This window comes from Pongo abelii, chromosome 1, assembly GCF_028885655.2.
Source record: "Pongo abelii isolate AG06213 chromosome 1, NHGRI_mPonAbe1-v2.0_pri, whole genome shotgun sequence".
NCBI classification, from domain to species: Eukaryota; Metazoa; Chordata; class Mammalia; order Primates; family Hominidae; genus Pongo; species Pongo abelii.
In genome coordinates, this window is record NC_071985.2 from 112,740,994 (window position 1) to 112,757,285 (window position 16,292).

At 41.9% G+C, this 16,292-nt stretch overlaps 1 protein-coding gene across 2 annotated transcripts; it reads left to right on the forward strand.

The window, feature by feature from the left end:
- The first annotated feature begins 12,850 nt into the window (after positions 1-12,850).
- Positions 12,851-15,858, forward strand: ADAM30 (ADAM metallopeptidase domain 30). 2 transcript variants are annotated; one of them, XM_054528649.2, is made up of 2 exons: positions 12,858-13,556; positions 14,787-15,851. In XM_054528649.2, exons 1-2 carry the CDS (start codon positions 13,044-13,046, stop codon positions 15,444-15,446), a joined length of 1,173 nt encoding a protein of 390 aa, XP_054384624.1. In that variant the 5' UTR covers positions 12,858-13,043; the 3' UTR covers positions 15,447-15,851. The 2 variants fall into 2 exon arrangements, with proteins under 2 accessions (XP_024086785.2, XP_054384624.1); XM_024231017.3 differs by having other exon boundaries at positions 12,851-15,858.
- The last annotated feature ends 434 nt before the right edge of the window (positions 15,859-16,292 follow it).

Sequence of the window (16,292 nt, forward strand, 5' to 3'; positions counted from 1 at the left end):
AATAGTAAATAGATAATCTGAACAGTGGCTACTTTTTGGGAGAAAGGTCTAGACTGAAGTGAGAGAAAGAAGAATCTTTCTGGAGTCTGAAAGTATCTTGACCTGGGTGGTGACTACATGAGTGTATATATACGTAAAACTTCATGTAAAATTTAACTTAAGATTTATGCATTTGACTTATGTAAATTATACTTCAATAAAATGTATCTACAATAACCTACAGAAATGTACAAGCATCTAATATTGGAATTCATAAAATGTTGATATTTTATACTTATTTCAGATGTTTGAAGATGCATAGTGCTTATGGCTTAAAACTCCTATATTTCATCCTCTAATTCCCTTCCTGTTTTTTCCTTCCTCCTTTCTTTCCCAGTTAGTTATTTTTATAAATTTGGTCTGTGGGGATTATTTTTTTTCTGGAAAACATTGTTATTTGGAATAGTTGGTCCATGAAAAAAGTCTGTTTTCAAATGCAATTGTATAAAATGTGGGACTCCATTATTGTGAATTTAATTGACCGAGTGACACAAGCCAGGGGAGTCAGGTTGCAAGGCAGGAGTTCTGGGCTCCAGCTGAATAATTCATACCCATCTGGGTCATGGCTGCCATCTGGCACTACCTGGTGGCACTTGTGTGCCTCAGCATAAATATATGATTGATTGAATATGGGCTTTGTAACCTGGCTGAGAATTTTGAGAGCTTCAAGAGCCTCATTGTAAAACATCATCTGTCTATTTCACGTGCCTATTTGAGAAAATTTAGGCTGGGCAAGCACTGAGATGTACGGACCCAGCCCTTGTCCCTCTGTCATGCAATTGTCTCACATTTCTCTGTCTCTCTCCTTTTTCTCTCTTCCATGACCCCTTTCCCTTGCCTCCTAGGAAAGTTTTAAGAAAGTGGATTTGGAAGAGGATAGGCATCAACCACTAATCATGTTACATCAGAATGTGTGTTACTGTGCTTAGGTTTTACATATAAAACTAGGGTTTTACATATAATAGTTAGAAAGGAGGTTAATACGACTATATACCTGGACAACTGAAGAAAACAGAGGAGAACTACCATAAACTATCAGGGATTCAGTAAATAAAATGATGTAAAACCAATTCACAGAAGAACCATTTGGAGGATGTAATTGAAAAGACCACATTTACAATAGTGCACACCTGCATGCACACACACAGACACACCCCAATAACCTTAAAAAAATTCAAACCCAGTGGAGGGGCTTCAATATAGCTGACTAGAGGCATCTGGTACTTGTGTTTTCTACAAAGAACAAAAATAACAAGAAGATAATCACACTTCAAATAGATCATCTAAAAGAGAACACAGGAATTCAACAGAAAAGTGGCCGGAAACACCTAAGGCAAGGAAAGAGAGAAGTGAGGCAGCCTGCTCAGCCATGACCAGCTGGGAGCCCAGAGAGGCTCTCCAGTGTGGGGAAAGGGTAAGTGAGAGACCCCCAGCAGTCCACCTTCCCACTGTAGATTCTTGCAATCCTAACCATGAGATAACTCCTCGACCCTTGAGGACCTTAAAACTAACATAGGAAGCTGCCTGAAGACCATACAACTCTACTGCTCCAGAAGGGGAGCTCACGCTGGGTCCTGCACACACCACCCCTGGCAAATCCTAAGCAGCTACAGCAAGGTTCCATTTTGAGAGTCCATCCCTCAGCAGACTGAATCCTGTCACGAGGCCCAAAAGCCTCTGCATCTCCACATCCTGGGTCCCCCGTTGATATCCTCCACCCATAGCTGCTGCTGCTGGTTGCTGCTGTTGGCTGCTACTGCCAGGCCCAGAGTGTAAGCCATTGGCTGTGACACTGCCCACCCCCAGCAGTTGGCCACAACACATTTATAAGCAACCTAAGGACAGGCTACCTCATGCACATCTTCCACTTAGGGCCAAAGCATGCACTCCCCAGCCACCTGCCCATGGTTGCTGCCACTGAAAACAACCCTGCCCACTAGCAGCAGGGTCACAGGGCATCTGCTGCCACCCTCACCCAAGCATTCTGCCAGGGACCTGGTGTATTGGCCAGAGTTCTCCAAAGGGACAGAACTAATAGGATATATGTATATATGAAAGGGAGTTTATTAAGGAGAATTGATTCACACGATCACAAAGTGAAATCCCACAATAGGCTGTTTTCAAGCTGAGGAGCTAGGAAGCCAGTAGTGGCTCACGCCAAGTCCCAAAGCTCAAAAGTAGGGAAGCCGACAGTGCAGCCTTCAGTCTGTGGTCAAAGGCCTGAGAGTCTGCAGCAAACCACTGGTATAAGTCCAAGAGTCCAAAGGCCTAAGAACCTGGAGCCTGATGTTCAAGGGCAGGAAGCATCCAGCGCAGGAGAGAGAGATGAAAGCCAGAAGACTCAGCAGGTCAGCTTCTTCCACTTTCTCCCACCTGCTTTTTCTAGATGGGCTGGCAGCTGATGGGATGGTACCCACTTAGATTGAGGGTGGGTCTTCCTCTCCCAGTCCACTGACTCGAATGTTAATCTCCTCGGCAACACCCTTACAAACACACCCAAAACAATACTTTGCATCCTTCATTCCAATCAAGTTGACAGTGTTAACCATCACATCCAGGATCACTCTGCCCCTGTCTACCACAGCTAGCACCTGCACACACTGCCAGTGGGTGTTGAAGACAGGCCTGCCTGGCCCAACTCTGCCTCTTCCCACAGTGCCCAGGCATACTGTTCAGGAGCCTGGAGATCACCCTGCCCCATCCACCACCTTTGGCATGTGAGCACTCCTTCCAGGAGCCTAAGGATGGGCCATCCAACCTGCTGCTACCACCACAGCTGGCACCCACCTGCATGCATGACCTACGGGCTTGGGGACTGGCCCAACTAGCAAATTTCAGCCCCTGCCAACCCCAGTGCAGACTGCTTGGAAACAAGAAGGTTGTCCCACTACTGCTACTGCCATCATCTATGCCTTGCTCACTGTGCAGGTGCCCAAAGACCCACCAACCTGTCCAGCCCACCACTGCCACTGCCAGCACCAAAGCAAGCCATTTGGAGGTCCAAGAACCAGCCTGTCTAGACCTGCTAACACTGGGGCCAGTGCATATTACCCTGGGGCTCAACAACAGGCATTGTCAGCCTGCCACTGCCACCACTGGGACACAAGGACTGGCCCATTTTGTGTCCCCATCCCTAGCAGAATGTCACCACAGGCTCCACCAACAACCACACCCTAAGCCACTGCTATTGATACTGGTTACAGCCAAAGAAATCATACAGAGACTACACTACTGCACGCACCTGGAATCAAAGCCAAAGTGCCCTACACAACCAATACCATAGATACATCCTCAGAAAAAAGTCCTCCCTTATGAAAGCAAATTCACAAAATTGGAAGAAGTGATTGTTACACCAGATGTGCAGATATCAGTGTAAAGACACAAGAAACATGAAAAAGCAAGGAAAGATAGCATCCTCAAAGGAACACAATAATTCTCCAGCAAAAGATTCCCATGAAAAAGAAACTTACAAAATCCCAGAAAGGGATTCAAAATAACGATTTTTTAAAGCTTAGTGAGATACAACAGAACAAAGTAAACAATACAAAGAAATTAGAAAAACAATTCAGGGTATGAATGAGAAATTTACCAAAGAGATAGAGGTCATAAATAAAAGAACCAAACAGATTCTGAAACTGAAAAACTCATTGAATGGAATTAAAAATATATTCAAAAACTTCAATAATAGACTAGATCAAGCAGAAGAATTTCAGAACTTGAAGACAGATCTTTTGAAATAACCCAGCCAGACAAAAATAAAGAAAAAAGAATTTAAAAGAATGAGTGAAGCCCACATGACATATAGCATACTATTAAGCAACCAAATGTTTAAATTTTTGGTGTCTCAGAAGGTGAGAGAAAATATAAGATTGAAAACCTATTTAACAAAACAATAGCTGGAAATTTTCCAAGTCTAGCAAGAGATTTAGACATCCAGATAACAGGAAACTCATAGATCTCCAAATAGATACAATTTAAAAAGGTCTTCTCCATGGCCCATTATAGTCAAACTGCCAAAAGTCAAAGACAGAGAATTCTAAAAACAGCAAGAGAAATGTGTTTAGTCACTTATAAGGGAACCCCCATCAGACTAACAGCACATTTCTCAGCAGAAACCTTATAGGCCAGAAGATAATTAGATTATATATTCAAAGTGTTGAAAGAAAAAACGCCAACCAAGGATACTATACCCAAAAAATTATTTATAAATGAAAGAGAAATAGTCTTTCCCAAATAAGCAAATGCTGAGGGAATTCATCACCACTAGACAAGTTCTACAAAAAATGATTAAGGAAGTCCTATACCTGGAAACAAATGGATGATATCTACCATCATGAAAACACATGAGGGTATAAAGCCCACTGGTAGAGCAAACACACAAATAAAAGAAAGGACTCAAATGTTACCACTAAGGAAAATCACCAAACCACAGTAATAAATGATAAAAGAGAAAGAAAGGAACAAAGGATATACAAAAAACTCAAAATCAATTGATAAAATAAAAACAGGAATAAGTCCTCACATATCAATAATAATCTTAAATGTAAGCAGATTAAACTTTCCACGTAAAAGATATAGACTGGCTAAATGGATTAAAAAAAACAAAACAACATGCTCCAACTATATGTTGCCTTCAAACATAGTGAAAGTATTCTAAACATAGTGAAAGTATTCTAGCTTGATGTGTAAACAAGTTGTAAACTAACCTAGGAGTATACCCTTGTAACAAACCAACTGAGTCTCAGCCAATTATAGTAGCTGAACCTTCAGCAAATCCCAGGCTTTAAATTGCCAGATTATGCCCAAATAAAACAAACCTCAAACTGTACCACTCATTTAATCCCTGTATGTAATTTCTTGTTTTCTGATTTTTAAGTATAGCTCACCATGACGGAGTTGGGGGTATTCTGAACAATTTTTGGTTCAGAATGCTTCCCAGTTCTAAAACCTGTTTTCTGCACAAACTTTGTTAAATTTAATTTGTCTTAGGTTTTTCTTTAATAATTGTAAAATACAGCATATAAAGAAATGAGGATAAAACTTTCAGGAATATTTTAACAAATATGTACAGCAAACCCTAGCAGTCAAGAAATATATTGCCAACACCCCAGCAAAAGCTACACCAAGCATACCCTTCTTCCTCCCTCCCTTCTTTTCCTGAGTATAGCCTCTTCCTTTCACTCTAGAAATAATAACTCCCTGACAGGTTTAGTAATAATTTCTTCAATTTATTTTACCAACTATCCGTTTGGGTTGCTATGACAAGATACCTCATGCTGGGTAATATATAAATTGAAGACAGATCTTGCTCACAGTCCTGGAGGCTAGGAAATCCAAGATAAAGACAACAGCAAATTTAGTGTCTGGTGAGGACTATTTCTCTCTTTGCTTCAAAGACGGCGCTTTCTTCCTTGGTCCTCACATGACAGTAGGGGCAAAGAAGCCCCCTCAGGCTTCTTTTTAAGGGCACTAATCCCATTCATAACTCATGGAACCCTGCTGATCACCTCCCAAAAGCCTACCTCTTAATACCACCACAATGGGGATTAAGTTTTCACATTTCAGCTTAGGGGAGACATAAACATTCAGACTGTAGCATTCTGCCTCTTGTGTCCCAAAATTTATTTTGTTCTCACATGCACATTCCATGCCAATAACCTCAAAACTCTTAATTAATTTCAGCATCAACACAGAAGTCTAAAGTCCAGAGTCTTGTCTAAACATCATTTAAATCAGGTATGAGTGAGACTCAAGTTATGATTCATCCTGAGGCAAATTGCCCTCTGGTTGTGAATCTGTGAAATTAAACTTACATGCTTCCAAAATACAGTGGAGGAGAAGGCATACAATAAATGTTTCTATTCCAAAAAGGAAAAATAGGAAGGAATAAAGAGTTAACTGGTCTCAAGTAAGTCCAAAACCCCTCAGGGTAAACAACAGTAAATCTTAAACCTTGACAATCAACTTTGACTTGATGTCCTGCCTTCTGGACATACTGGTGCAAAGGTTGGAACCCCAAGGCTCCAGGTGACCTCACCCCCATGGCTTTGCTGAGCACAGCCCACACAACAGCTTTCAGGGGTTGGAATTAGGTGCCTGTGGCTCTCCCAGGCGGCGTTTCACACTGGAGGGTCTACAGTTCTGGGGTTTTGGGGCAGCCCTGCTCCCATGGCTCCATTAGACGTTGCCCTGTTGGGGACTCTCTGTGGTGACCCAAATCCCACAGTTCCACTGAGCAATGCCGTAGTGGCAGCTGTCTGTGGTGGCCCTTCCCCTGTGGCAGCTCTCAGCCTCGATTTCAAGGCTCCCTGGGGTATCTTTTGAAATCTATGTGGAGGTGGCCATCCTCCCACAGTTCTTGCATTCTGAGTGCCTGGAGATTTGGCACCATGTGAATGCTGCAAAGGTTTACTACCTGCACCCTCTGGAGGGCCAGCCACTGCTGCTGGCACCACAACTGGGCCCACTGGAGCCACACCGGGGGTGGCCAAAAAGGGCTGAGTTTGAATCAAAGAGCAGAGATTTGAAGTGGCACTGGGCAGTGAGATAAAGGCCCCACATATGTCCTGGGCCCCTCCTTTTAAACCATTATGCCCTCATGGCTCTGCCATCGTGGACCTGTGATGGAAATGGCAGTCCCAAAGATCTCCACATGTGTTCAAGGTCATTCTTTCATTGTCTTGATGAATGACACAGGGCTGAGTGATGCTGATCTCCTTATCAAAGAGTGATTTGGCCACACCCATGGTATTTTCTTCTGAACATGACCCGGCTGAGAATTTTCCATATATTACATTCTTTTCCCTTTTTGATTATCTGTCTTTAGCTCATTTCTGTCTTCTCACATTTTATCATAAGCAATCACGAGAAGTCATGCCACACCCTCAACACTTTGCTTAGAGATTTCTCCCCCGCAAATATCCTATTTCATCACTCAGAAGTTTTACCTTGCACAAAACACAATTCAGCCATGTTTTTGCCACTTTATAATAAGGATTGTCTTTCCTCTCATTTTCAATAACACGTTCCTCATTTCCATCTAATACCTCATCAGAATAGCCTTTACCATTCACATTTCTATTTAATACCAACATTCTGACCATGACCACTTAGGTAATCTCTGTGAAGACTGAGGCTTTCTCTACAGCTCTTCTGTTCTAAACACTCACCAGAATCATCCTTAATGTACAATTTAAAAAGAAATCATGTACCCCCAAACTCTTCTAACCTTTACTCATTAGCCAGTTCCAAAGCCACTTTTACATTTTAGGTATTTGTTAAAGTGACAGCCTATTCTCAATAACAATTTCTGATCAAAACTCTAAAAACAGAGTTAGATTTTGCCAGGTTTTGAACTTTATATTCCTTATGTTTTGTTTTTCCATATTTGTAAAATTCTTCCGTGTTGTTGCATGTAACTGATTCATCATCTCCATTGCCACAGTCACTGTTGATAGAAATTTGGATTGTTATCAGTGTGGAGAATATTGTTATGTCCATGTATCCTGGTGTACATACATACACATTTCTGTAGGATATATACCTAGAGTGGAATTGCTGGATCACAGGGTCTTCATATTTTCAGATACATAAGAAACTCTAAACAGGGCTTTAAAGTGGTTTTACTGATTTACATTGCCACCAAAGAATATAAGAGTTCTTACTCTTCTACATCCTCACCTAAACTTCATGTTAATCGGCTTCCTGAATCATTTTCAACCTGACGGACATCCGATAGAACCTTTGATTTGCAGTATTCTGTTTGATAATGTGGTTGAGAACCTTTCCAATTGTTTACTGACCATATAAATTCTCTCTTTTGTGAAGTGTTTGTTAAACTCTTTTGCTCATTTTTCTGTTAGATTATCTGTCTTGTTCTCATTGACTTGTCAGAGTTACTTCAATGTCCTTTGTCAGTTATAGGATTATTCAATATCTTGATCCAATAATAAGACAGATTCCTGCCTTAGAGGGGAGACAGAATTATATTCCATATAAAAGAAAAATCAGAGACATACCACAATAAATTTGTTAAAGCACATATTAGGCAGACATTTTTACAATCATAGAATGAAGAAAGACAGAAGAATGACATGAAACTCAGCAACCAGGCGTGTTTAAAATGTTCTGCATGGTGAAAAACATTATAAAAGTTAGTGACAAATAATTGACTGGAAGAAGAGATTTGCAAAATATAAATAGCTCCAACAAATCACTAAAAGCAGAACAAAGCATGTAATATAAGAACAAACTGACAAATTTAAGAATAAAAAAAGTAGATTGGTTTTCAGCTACTAAATATGCTCAACTTCACTAATAACCAGAGAATGCAAATTGAAATAATGACTTGCCTTCTTTTTATAATGCAGGTGTAGGTTAAAGAGTTGGATACTATATACTACTGGAAATGTTGGGTGAATATGGGCCTACTATACCTGTACTGTATAACATGGCAGCTACTGGTCACAAGTGGCTATATAAATTTAAATTAGGCCAGGCGCGGTGGCTCACACCAGTAATCCCAGCACTTTGGGATCACGAGGTCAAGAGATGGAGACCATCCTGGGCAACATGGTGAAATCCCATCTTTACTAAAAATACAAAAATTAGCTGGGCACAGTGGTGCGTGCCTGTAATCCCAGCTACTCAGGAGGCTAGAGGCTGAGGCAGGAGAATCGTTGAACTCGGGAAGTGGAGGTTGCAGTGAGCCGAGATCGCGCCACTGCACTCCAGCCTGGCGACAGAGTGAGTCTCTGTCTCAATAAATACATTAATTAATTAAAAAATGAAACAAATTTAAATTAAATAAATTTTAAAGTATAAAGTTCAATTGCTCAGTCACACTAGCCACATTTCAAGTGCTCAACAGCCAGAGGTGGCTAGTGGCCACAGTATTGGGCTATGTTAACATTTTCATCATCACAAAAAGTTCTATTGGGAAGCACTATTTTATAGATAGTTTGCAAAGAAGTAGAAGATTTTTAGAGGGAGGTTGTATTCTCTTGGATCTAACGCTTTCAATTCTAGGACTCTATCACAATGTAAATGCTTTTCGGGGGCAAAGAAAATGTATGTGTATTTATTATGTGTGTGTGTATAAATTGTTGTAAATATACACACATATATTTACTGTCAAAATATAGAAAACCTTATAAACAAGATAAATGTAATATTTTAAACAACATAATTACATCATCCTTACATGAGGAAAATTGTTAAATAAATATTTGCTTCCATACTATAGAACAGTATACATCTATTGGAAGCAATAATCTAAATTAGAAAACTACTTACAATATGTTGTTCACTTTTTAAAAAAAAATAAGAGACAGGGTCTCACTATGTTACCCAGGCTTGTCTTGATCATCTGAGCTCAAGTGATACACCCGTCTCACTTCCCAAAGCGCTGGGATTACAGGCGTGAGGCACCACTCCTGGCCCCAATATGTTGTTCACTAAAAAAGGCAAGGGTAAAATAATATGAATAGTATGTACTTATTTATTTATTTGAACCATTTTATTAAGGCAAAAAGTTGTACATATTTAATGTAGTTACATCTCAGTGAATTTGGGGATAAATATATACCTGTGAAACCATCACCATTATCAAGGTCATAAACATAGCCATCATCTCCAAAGTTTCCTTGCACCCTCTTTATCATTATTGACGTGTGTGTGTGTGTGTGTGTGTGTGTGTGTGTGTGTGTGAAGAATACAAGAGCTCGACCCTCTTAGTAAATTTTAAGCATACAGTACAGTACTGTTGCCTATAGGCACTGTACTGTATTACGGATCTCTAGAAGTTGTTTATCTTGCACAGCTGAAACTTTGTACCCTTTGACCATCACCTCATTTCATCCTCCCCCCAGGACCTGGAAACTACCATTCTACTCTCTGCTTCTACGACTTTGGCTATTTTATTCCACATATAAGTGAGATGATACAGTGTTCATTTTTTTGGGTATGGCTTATTTCACTTGGCATAATGCCTTTAAGTATTACATAGTTTCTATACTTGTAAAGACATATCAAAAAATGGAGAAAGAATTATACTTATTAGTCTCATCTGCGGAGGGGAGTGTATTAGACAAGCATGCAGGGTTGGAGGATAATGGAGGCTTTCATTTGTTACTCTACTATCATTCAGGGTTATTTGTATCCTTTGTGATACACATGTATAATTTCCATAAATAAAGAGAAATATTTCAAAGCAGGCTGTTTACACAAGGCTCAGGGTCCAACACTCAGATGCTACACATCTGTGTTTAGCACACAGATTATATTGTAGCAATGGGAATTGATGAATTAGTGTTTTTCTTCAAGAAATTCTATAACAGCCCAAAGAAAAATGGTACAGAGATGAAAATGATGATTTGATTAAATAGAATAGATCCAGAAGATATATTCAAAGTGCCCTCCCCAATTTAGGCTGCTGGGTGTTGCTTGAGAAAATCAAATTAATTTACAGATGGGAAACTGCAATTTCTGATTTCCAACCTGAATTAGGCCCTCAACACACTTGGTGATACTTTTATTTTTCCCTAGTCCACTGTCTCCTGAGCTCTCTTCTTCATCTTTCAGCTCTATCACCCCTACACTCCCAAAAGCTGACGTCACAGAGAAAGCTGAAGCCTTCTGACTAGCTCTCCCTTATTTTCTCACTGCACTCATAGCTTCACTGCCTGCCACCCTGCTGTCTGCTCCACCCCTGCCTCCTGCTCTGATGCCCCCAAGGAGGATCTCGCTGCGTCATCACCCAACCTCTCCTGGAGGCTGAGCAAGGCTCCAGCAGGGACTCTTTCCTCTGACAAGTCCTCTTTCTACCACATGGTTCCCAAGCTATTTTCTTACCTTTTCTCTCTCCTTCACCCAATTTCTTGAAAGTGCAGTCTAGGTTTGTGATCTCCTCTTTCTAACCTCCAATTTACATTCCAACCTCCTGGTATGTGGCTTTGCTCATCAGCAGTGCCCCGAAACAGTTTGCACTAAAGTTTCTATAACTTCCTTTGTGCTCATTGCAGTGTTTCTGGAACTCTGCTCAGCATTTCACCTTTTGGCCATAACATCATTCATGACGTGCTTCTGCAATCACCTGTTATCCTGCCTTTCTTTTTATATCAATATCCACTCCTTCACAGGTCATTGCAAGCTTCTTTCCTTCAGCCTGACCTTAAATCCTACTATTCCTGAGCGCTCCAACCTGGTCTTTCTCTGCTCATTCCTCACCATCCCATGAAGCATCATCATCACCTTTTATGACTTCAATCAGCACCACTGTGCAGAGGACTCCAGTTCAGCTCCAACTCAGGCATCTCAGCCCAGAGGACGCTGCCTACTCATCTGCAGTTGAGAAATCCCTTCTTCAATGCTCCTTTACTGGCACCTGGAAATCTATATTTTGCAAGCAGAGCTTTTCATATTTATTTCCTTTATCTAAATCTATTTGTTCTGATGTTTTTCTTCTTTGAATGGTTAGAGCCATGACACACACATACACCTAAGCCAGAAACATCAACATTCTTTTTCATTTTTGCCTCTTTCATTCTGGGAGAATCCATGCAAGCATTAAGTCCAGCAGAGTCTAAGTGGTTTTAAATCTCTTGAAGCCGTCAACTTTTGTCCTTCCCCAAAGAGACAACAGAGTTGACTAGTAAAGAACACAGGCACTGGGTAGAGCTGCCTAAATGTTCACAGGGATTGCTTCAGCTGACGCCACGTTCTGAACCATGGTACAGTTTTCATATCCTCATGTGTAAAGTATGGGTGATAATAGTAGTACCTATAACCTAGGGTCATGGTGAAGATTTAATGGGCTGATTTATGCAGAGCATAGCAGGGTGTGTCGCATGAAAGAAGCCAGTCTTCCATAAGTACTGTTTATTATCAGCCCTAAGGCCATGCTTTCTGCCAACAGACAACATTGCTTGGTACAAGAGCTTTTAACTAGTCTCCCTGCCTCAAGCCTGTTCCTTTTTAACCTTCCCTTGTAATTCAGCCAGATTGAATCTCCCAGGAACAAAACTGAAAATATTCCTCTCCTATCAGAATCCCTCAGAATCACTTCATGACCTTCTGATTTGCCCTTTTATGGACGATAAACCTTTCCATTTTCTGAGCCAGAGGCTTCTTCCTTTGTGGAGTCAGCCTCATCACTCAACTAGGAACATAACCAGCTATCTACCTTTCTCAGAAGGCACTTGGGTTTGCTCTTATAACAGGCACTTTTTCTAGGTTCTTCCCACCACTGCACATGGACACACAAAAATTACACTGACCCCTGGCATCCCAAAGACAAACAGCAGAAAGCACTCCCAGGAAAAATGAGCTCAGAACCTTTCTGTCGCCTGGGCCCACAACTGAGGTTCAGGGCCTTCTCTAAAAAGAAGCCGCAGCCGAAGCCAGAGGAACTGCCCAGAGTGGGGCTGGAGGTGTGGAGTCTACATTGATACTCTCAGGCTGTTTCCACTCTTGCTGGTTCTGATGCTCTTTTCTTTTGCCGCAAGCAACCCTAGTGGAAAACTGGGAAATGTCCAACAATGAAGTTAGGACAGTGGCCCGTAAAACATCGGATTCCAACCTGTGTCCTAAGGTGTAAAGACACAGATTAAAGGCAAAGATATAGTGAGCCTTTAACACGTTCTCCTTTGTTCTTCCTATTTCTCTATTCCTTCTCCATTTCCGATGGTGTTCTCTACCCTCTCTCCATCCCACGTGCCAATAGCCCCTCTTTTCTCTTTTATTCTCGCCCACGTTTCCCTCCTTTCTTCCACCTGCGCCCAACGGTACGGCCCGGAAAACGAACTGGATGCGTTGGACAGAGCACGCGCGCATTGCGGACGCCAGCTAGACCGAGCCCTGGGGGGCTACGGGGTCCCCCGGAAACCCTGCCAGGGGAGCCGGGTTTTGCGCTCAGGCGCCTCTAGCGGCGGCCCCGAGAAGTCTGACTCGCGAGGCCCGAGTTGCAGGGACTGAATAGCGAACTGAGGCTGAGTAGGGAACAGACCATGAGGTCAGTGCAGATCTTCCTCTCCCAATGCCGATTGCTCCTTTTGCTAGTTCCAACAGTGCTCCTTCTTAAGTCTCTTGGCGAAGATGTAATTTTTCACCCTGAAGGGGAGTTTGACTCGTATGAGGTCACCATTCCTGAGAAGCTGAGCTTCCGGGGAGAGGTGCAGGGTGTGGTCAGTCCCGTGTCGTACCTACTGCAGTTAAAAGGCAAGAAGCACGTCCTCCATTTGTGGCCCAAGAGACTTCTGTTGCCCCGACATCTGCGCGTTTTCTCCTTCACAGAACATGGGGAACTGCTGGAGGATCATCCTTATATACCAAAGGACTGCAACTACATGGGCTCCGTGGAAGAGTCCCTGGACTCTAAAGCTACTATAAGCACATGCATGGGGGGTCTCCGAGGTGTATTTAACATTGATGCCAAACATTACCAAATTGAGCCCCTCAAGGCCTCTCCCAGCTTTGAACATGTCGTCTATCTCCTGAAGAAAGAGCAGTTTGGGAATCAGGTTTGTGGCTTAAGTGATGATGAAATAGAATGGCAGATGGCCCCTTATGAGAATAAGGCGAGGCTAAGGGACTTTCCTGGATCCTATAAACACCCAAAGTACTTGGAATTGATCCTACTCTTTGATCAAAGTAGGTATAGGTTTGTGAACAACAATCTTTCTCAAGTCATACATGATGCCATTCTTTTGACTGGGATTATGGACACCTACTTTCAAGATGTTCGTATGAGGATACACTTAAAGGCTCTTGAAGTATGGACAGATTTTAACAAAATACGCGTTGGATATCCAGAGTTAGCTGAAGTTTTAGGCAGATTTGTAATATATAAAAAAAATGTATTAAATGCTCGCCTGTCATCAGATTGGGCACATTTATATCTTCAAAGAAAATATAATGATGCTCTTGCATGGTCGTTTGGAAAAGTGTGTTCTCTAGAATATGCTGGATCAGTGAGTACTTTACTAGATACAAATATCCTTGCCCCTGCTACCTGGTCTGCTCATGAGCTGGGTCATGCCGTAGGGATGTCACATGATGAACAATACTGCCAATGTAGGGGTAGGCTTAATTGCATCATGGGCTCAGGACGCACTGGGTTTAGCAATTGCAGTTATATCTCTTTTTTTAAACATATCTCTTCGGGAGCAACATGTCTAAATAATATCCCAGGACTAGGTTATGTGCTTAAGAGATGTGGAAACAAAATTGTGGAAGACAATGAGGAATGTGATTGTGGTTCCACAGAGGAGTGTCAGAAAGATCAGTGTTGCCAATCAAATTGTAAGTTGCAACCAGGTGCCAACTGTAGCATTGGACTTTGCTGTCATGATTGTCGGTTTCGTCCATCTGGATACATGTGTAGGCAGGAAGGAAATGAATGTGACCTTGCAGAGTACTGTGACGGGAATTCAAGTTCCTGCCCAAATGATGTTTATAAGCAGGATGGAACCCCTTGCAAGTATGAAGGCCGTTGTTTCAGGAAGGGGTGCAGATCCAGATATATGCAGTGCCAAAGCATTTTTGGACCTGATGCCATGGAGGCTCCTAGTGAGTGCTATGATGCAGTTAACTTAATAGGTGATCAATTTGGTAACTGTGAGATTACAGGAATTCGAAATTTTAAAAAGTGTGAAAGTGCAAATTCAATATGTGGCAGGCTACAGTGTATAAATGTCAAAACCATCCCTGACTTGCCAGAGCATACGACTATAATTTCTACTCATTTACAGGCAGAAAATCTCATGTGCTGGGGCACAGGCTATCATCTGTCCATGAAACCCATGGGAATACCTGACCTAGGTATGATAAATGATGGCACCTCCTGTGGAGAAGACCGGGTATGTTTTAACAAAAATTGTGTCAATAGCTCAGTTCTGAAGTTTGACTGTTTGCCTGAGAAATGCAATACCCGGGGTGTTTGCAACAACAGAAAAAACTGCCACTGCATGTATGGCTGGGCACCTCCATTCTGTGAGGAGGTGGGGTATGGAGGAAGCATTGACAGTGGGCCTCCAGGACTGCTCAGAGGGGCGATTCCCTTGTCAATTCGGGTTGTGTCCATCATAATGTTTCGCCTTATTTTATTAATCCTTTCAGTGGTTTTTGTGTTTTTCCGGCAAGTGATAGGAAACCACTTAAAACCCAAACAGGAAAAAATGCCACTATCCAAAGCAAAAACTGAACAGGAAGAATCTAAAACAAAAACTGGACAGGAAGAATCTAAAGCAAAAACTGGACAGGAAGAATCTGAAGCAAAAACTGGACAGGAAGAATCTGAAGCAAAAACTGGACAGGAAGAATCTAAAGCAGAAACTGGACAGGAAGAATCTAAAGCAAACATTGAAAGTAAACGACCCAAAGCAAAGAGTGTCAAGAAACAAAAAAAGTAACCGGGCAATCCATACTCATTCAGTAACACAGGCTCATTTATTTAACCAGCTAATCATTTATCCAAAGGCTTTCCATTCTTCTCCCAATATTTTTTTACTTTAATTTTTCCCACAAGTTTTGATCAGCAAATAAACAACATTCTTGTTTTGGAAACAAACCAGTGCATTCTACTCCTCTAGTGTTCACTTGCCCCTGAATTTGTGACCAAGTTGTGGGTATTCTGAAAATCATGCTCTAATGGCTTTTCCATACACTAAAGCTCTGAAAGTAGTGAGTTTCCTAGAATTACCGTGGTATTCAAGGTATAGTCTTGTTTCTCAGAATCCCAGGGAACAAAGCAATTGTCTGCCTCTCCCTCTGCCTCCCTCAACTTGATCCATGTGAACATCCGCACCTGCACCCATGCTGATCAATAAATGACGACAACACATTTTATGAATAGAAAATGCTTCTATAAGCATTTTCAGTATTTGGGGTGATCTTAGGTGGGTTAATGACGCTGATCTGTCCTAACTCTTGCATTGCACCACAGTGCAATGATGACAAGATGATGCCAGGCCCTGGCAGTGTCCTGGGGCAAGACTGTTAAGAAAATTTTGTGTTTGCAGTGTCTGCTTGCAGAGGCAGAGCTTTTGTGAGTGCGTGTGTGCTGAGTGACACCTGGCCCTATGTTTGCCACTCTCCTAAGTAGCACAGAGGAGGAGTGAGGAACGCCTTTCAAGGACCCCCGTGTCTCTGCCTCCACATCTTCCTTCCCATTTGCACAGTGCTTTGGGTGGGAGGAGAGGACTGAGGAGTGCCTTGGCAGGAGTCAGTATCCACTTCTTATATCCAAGGAGGGATTG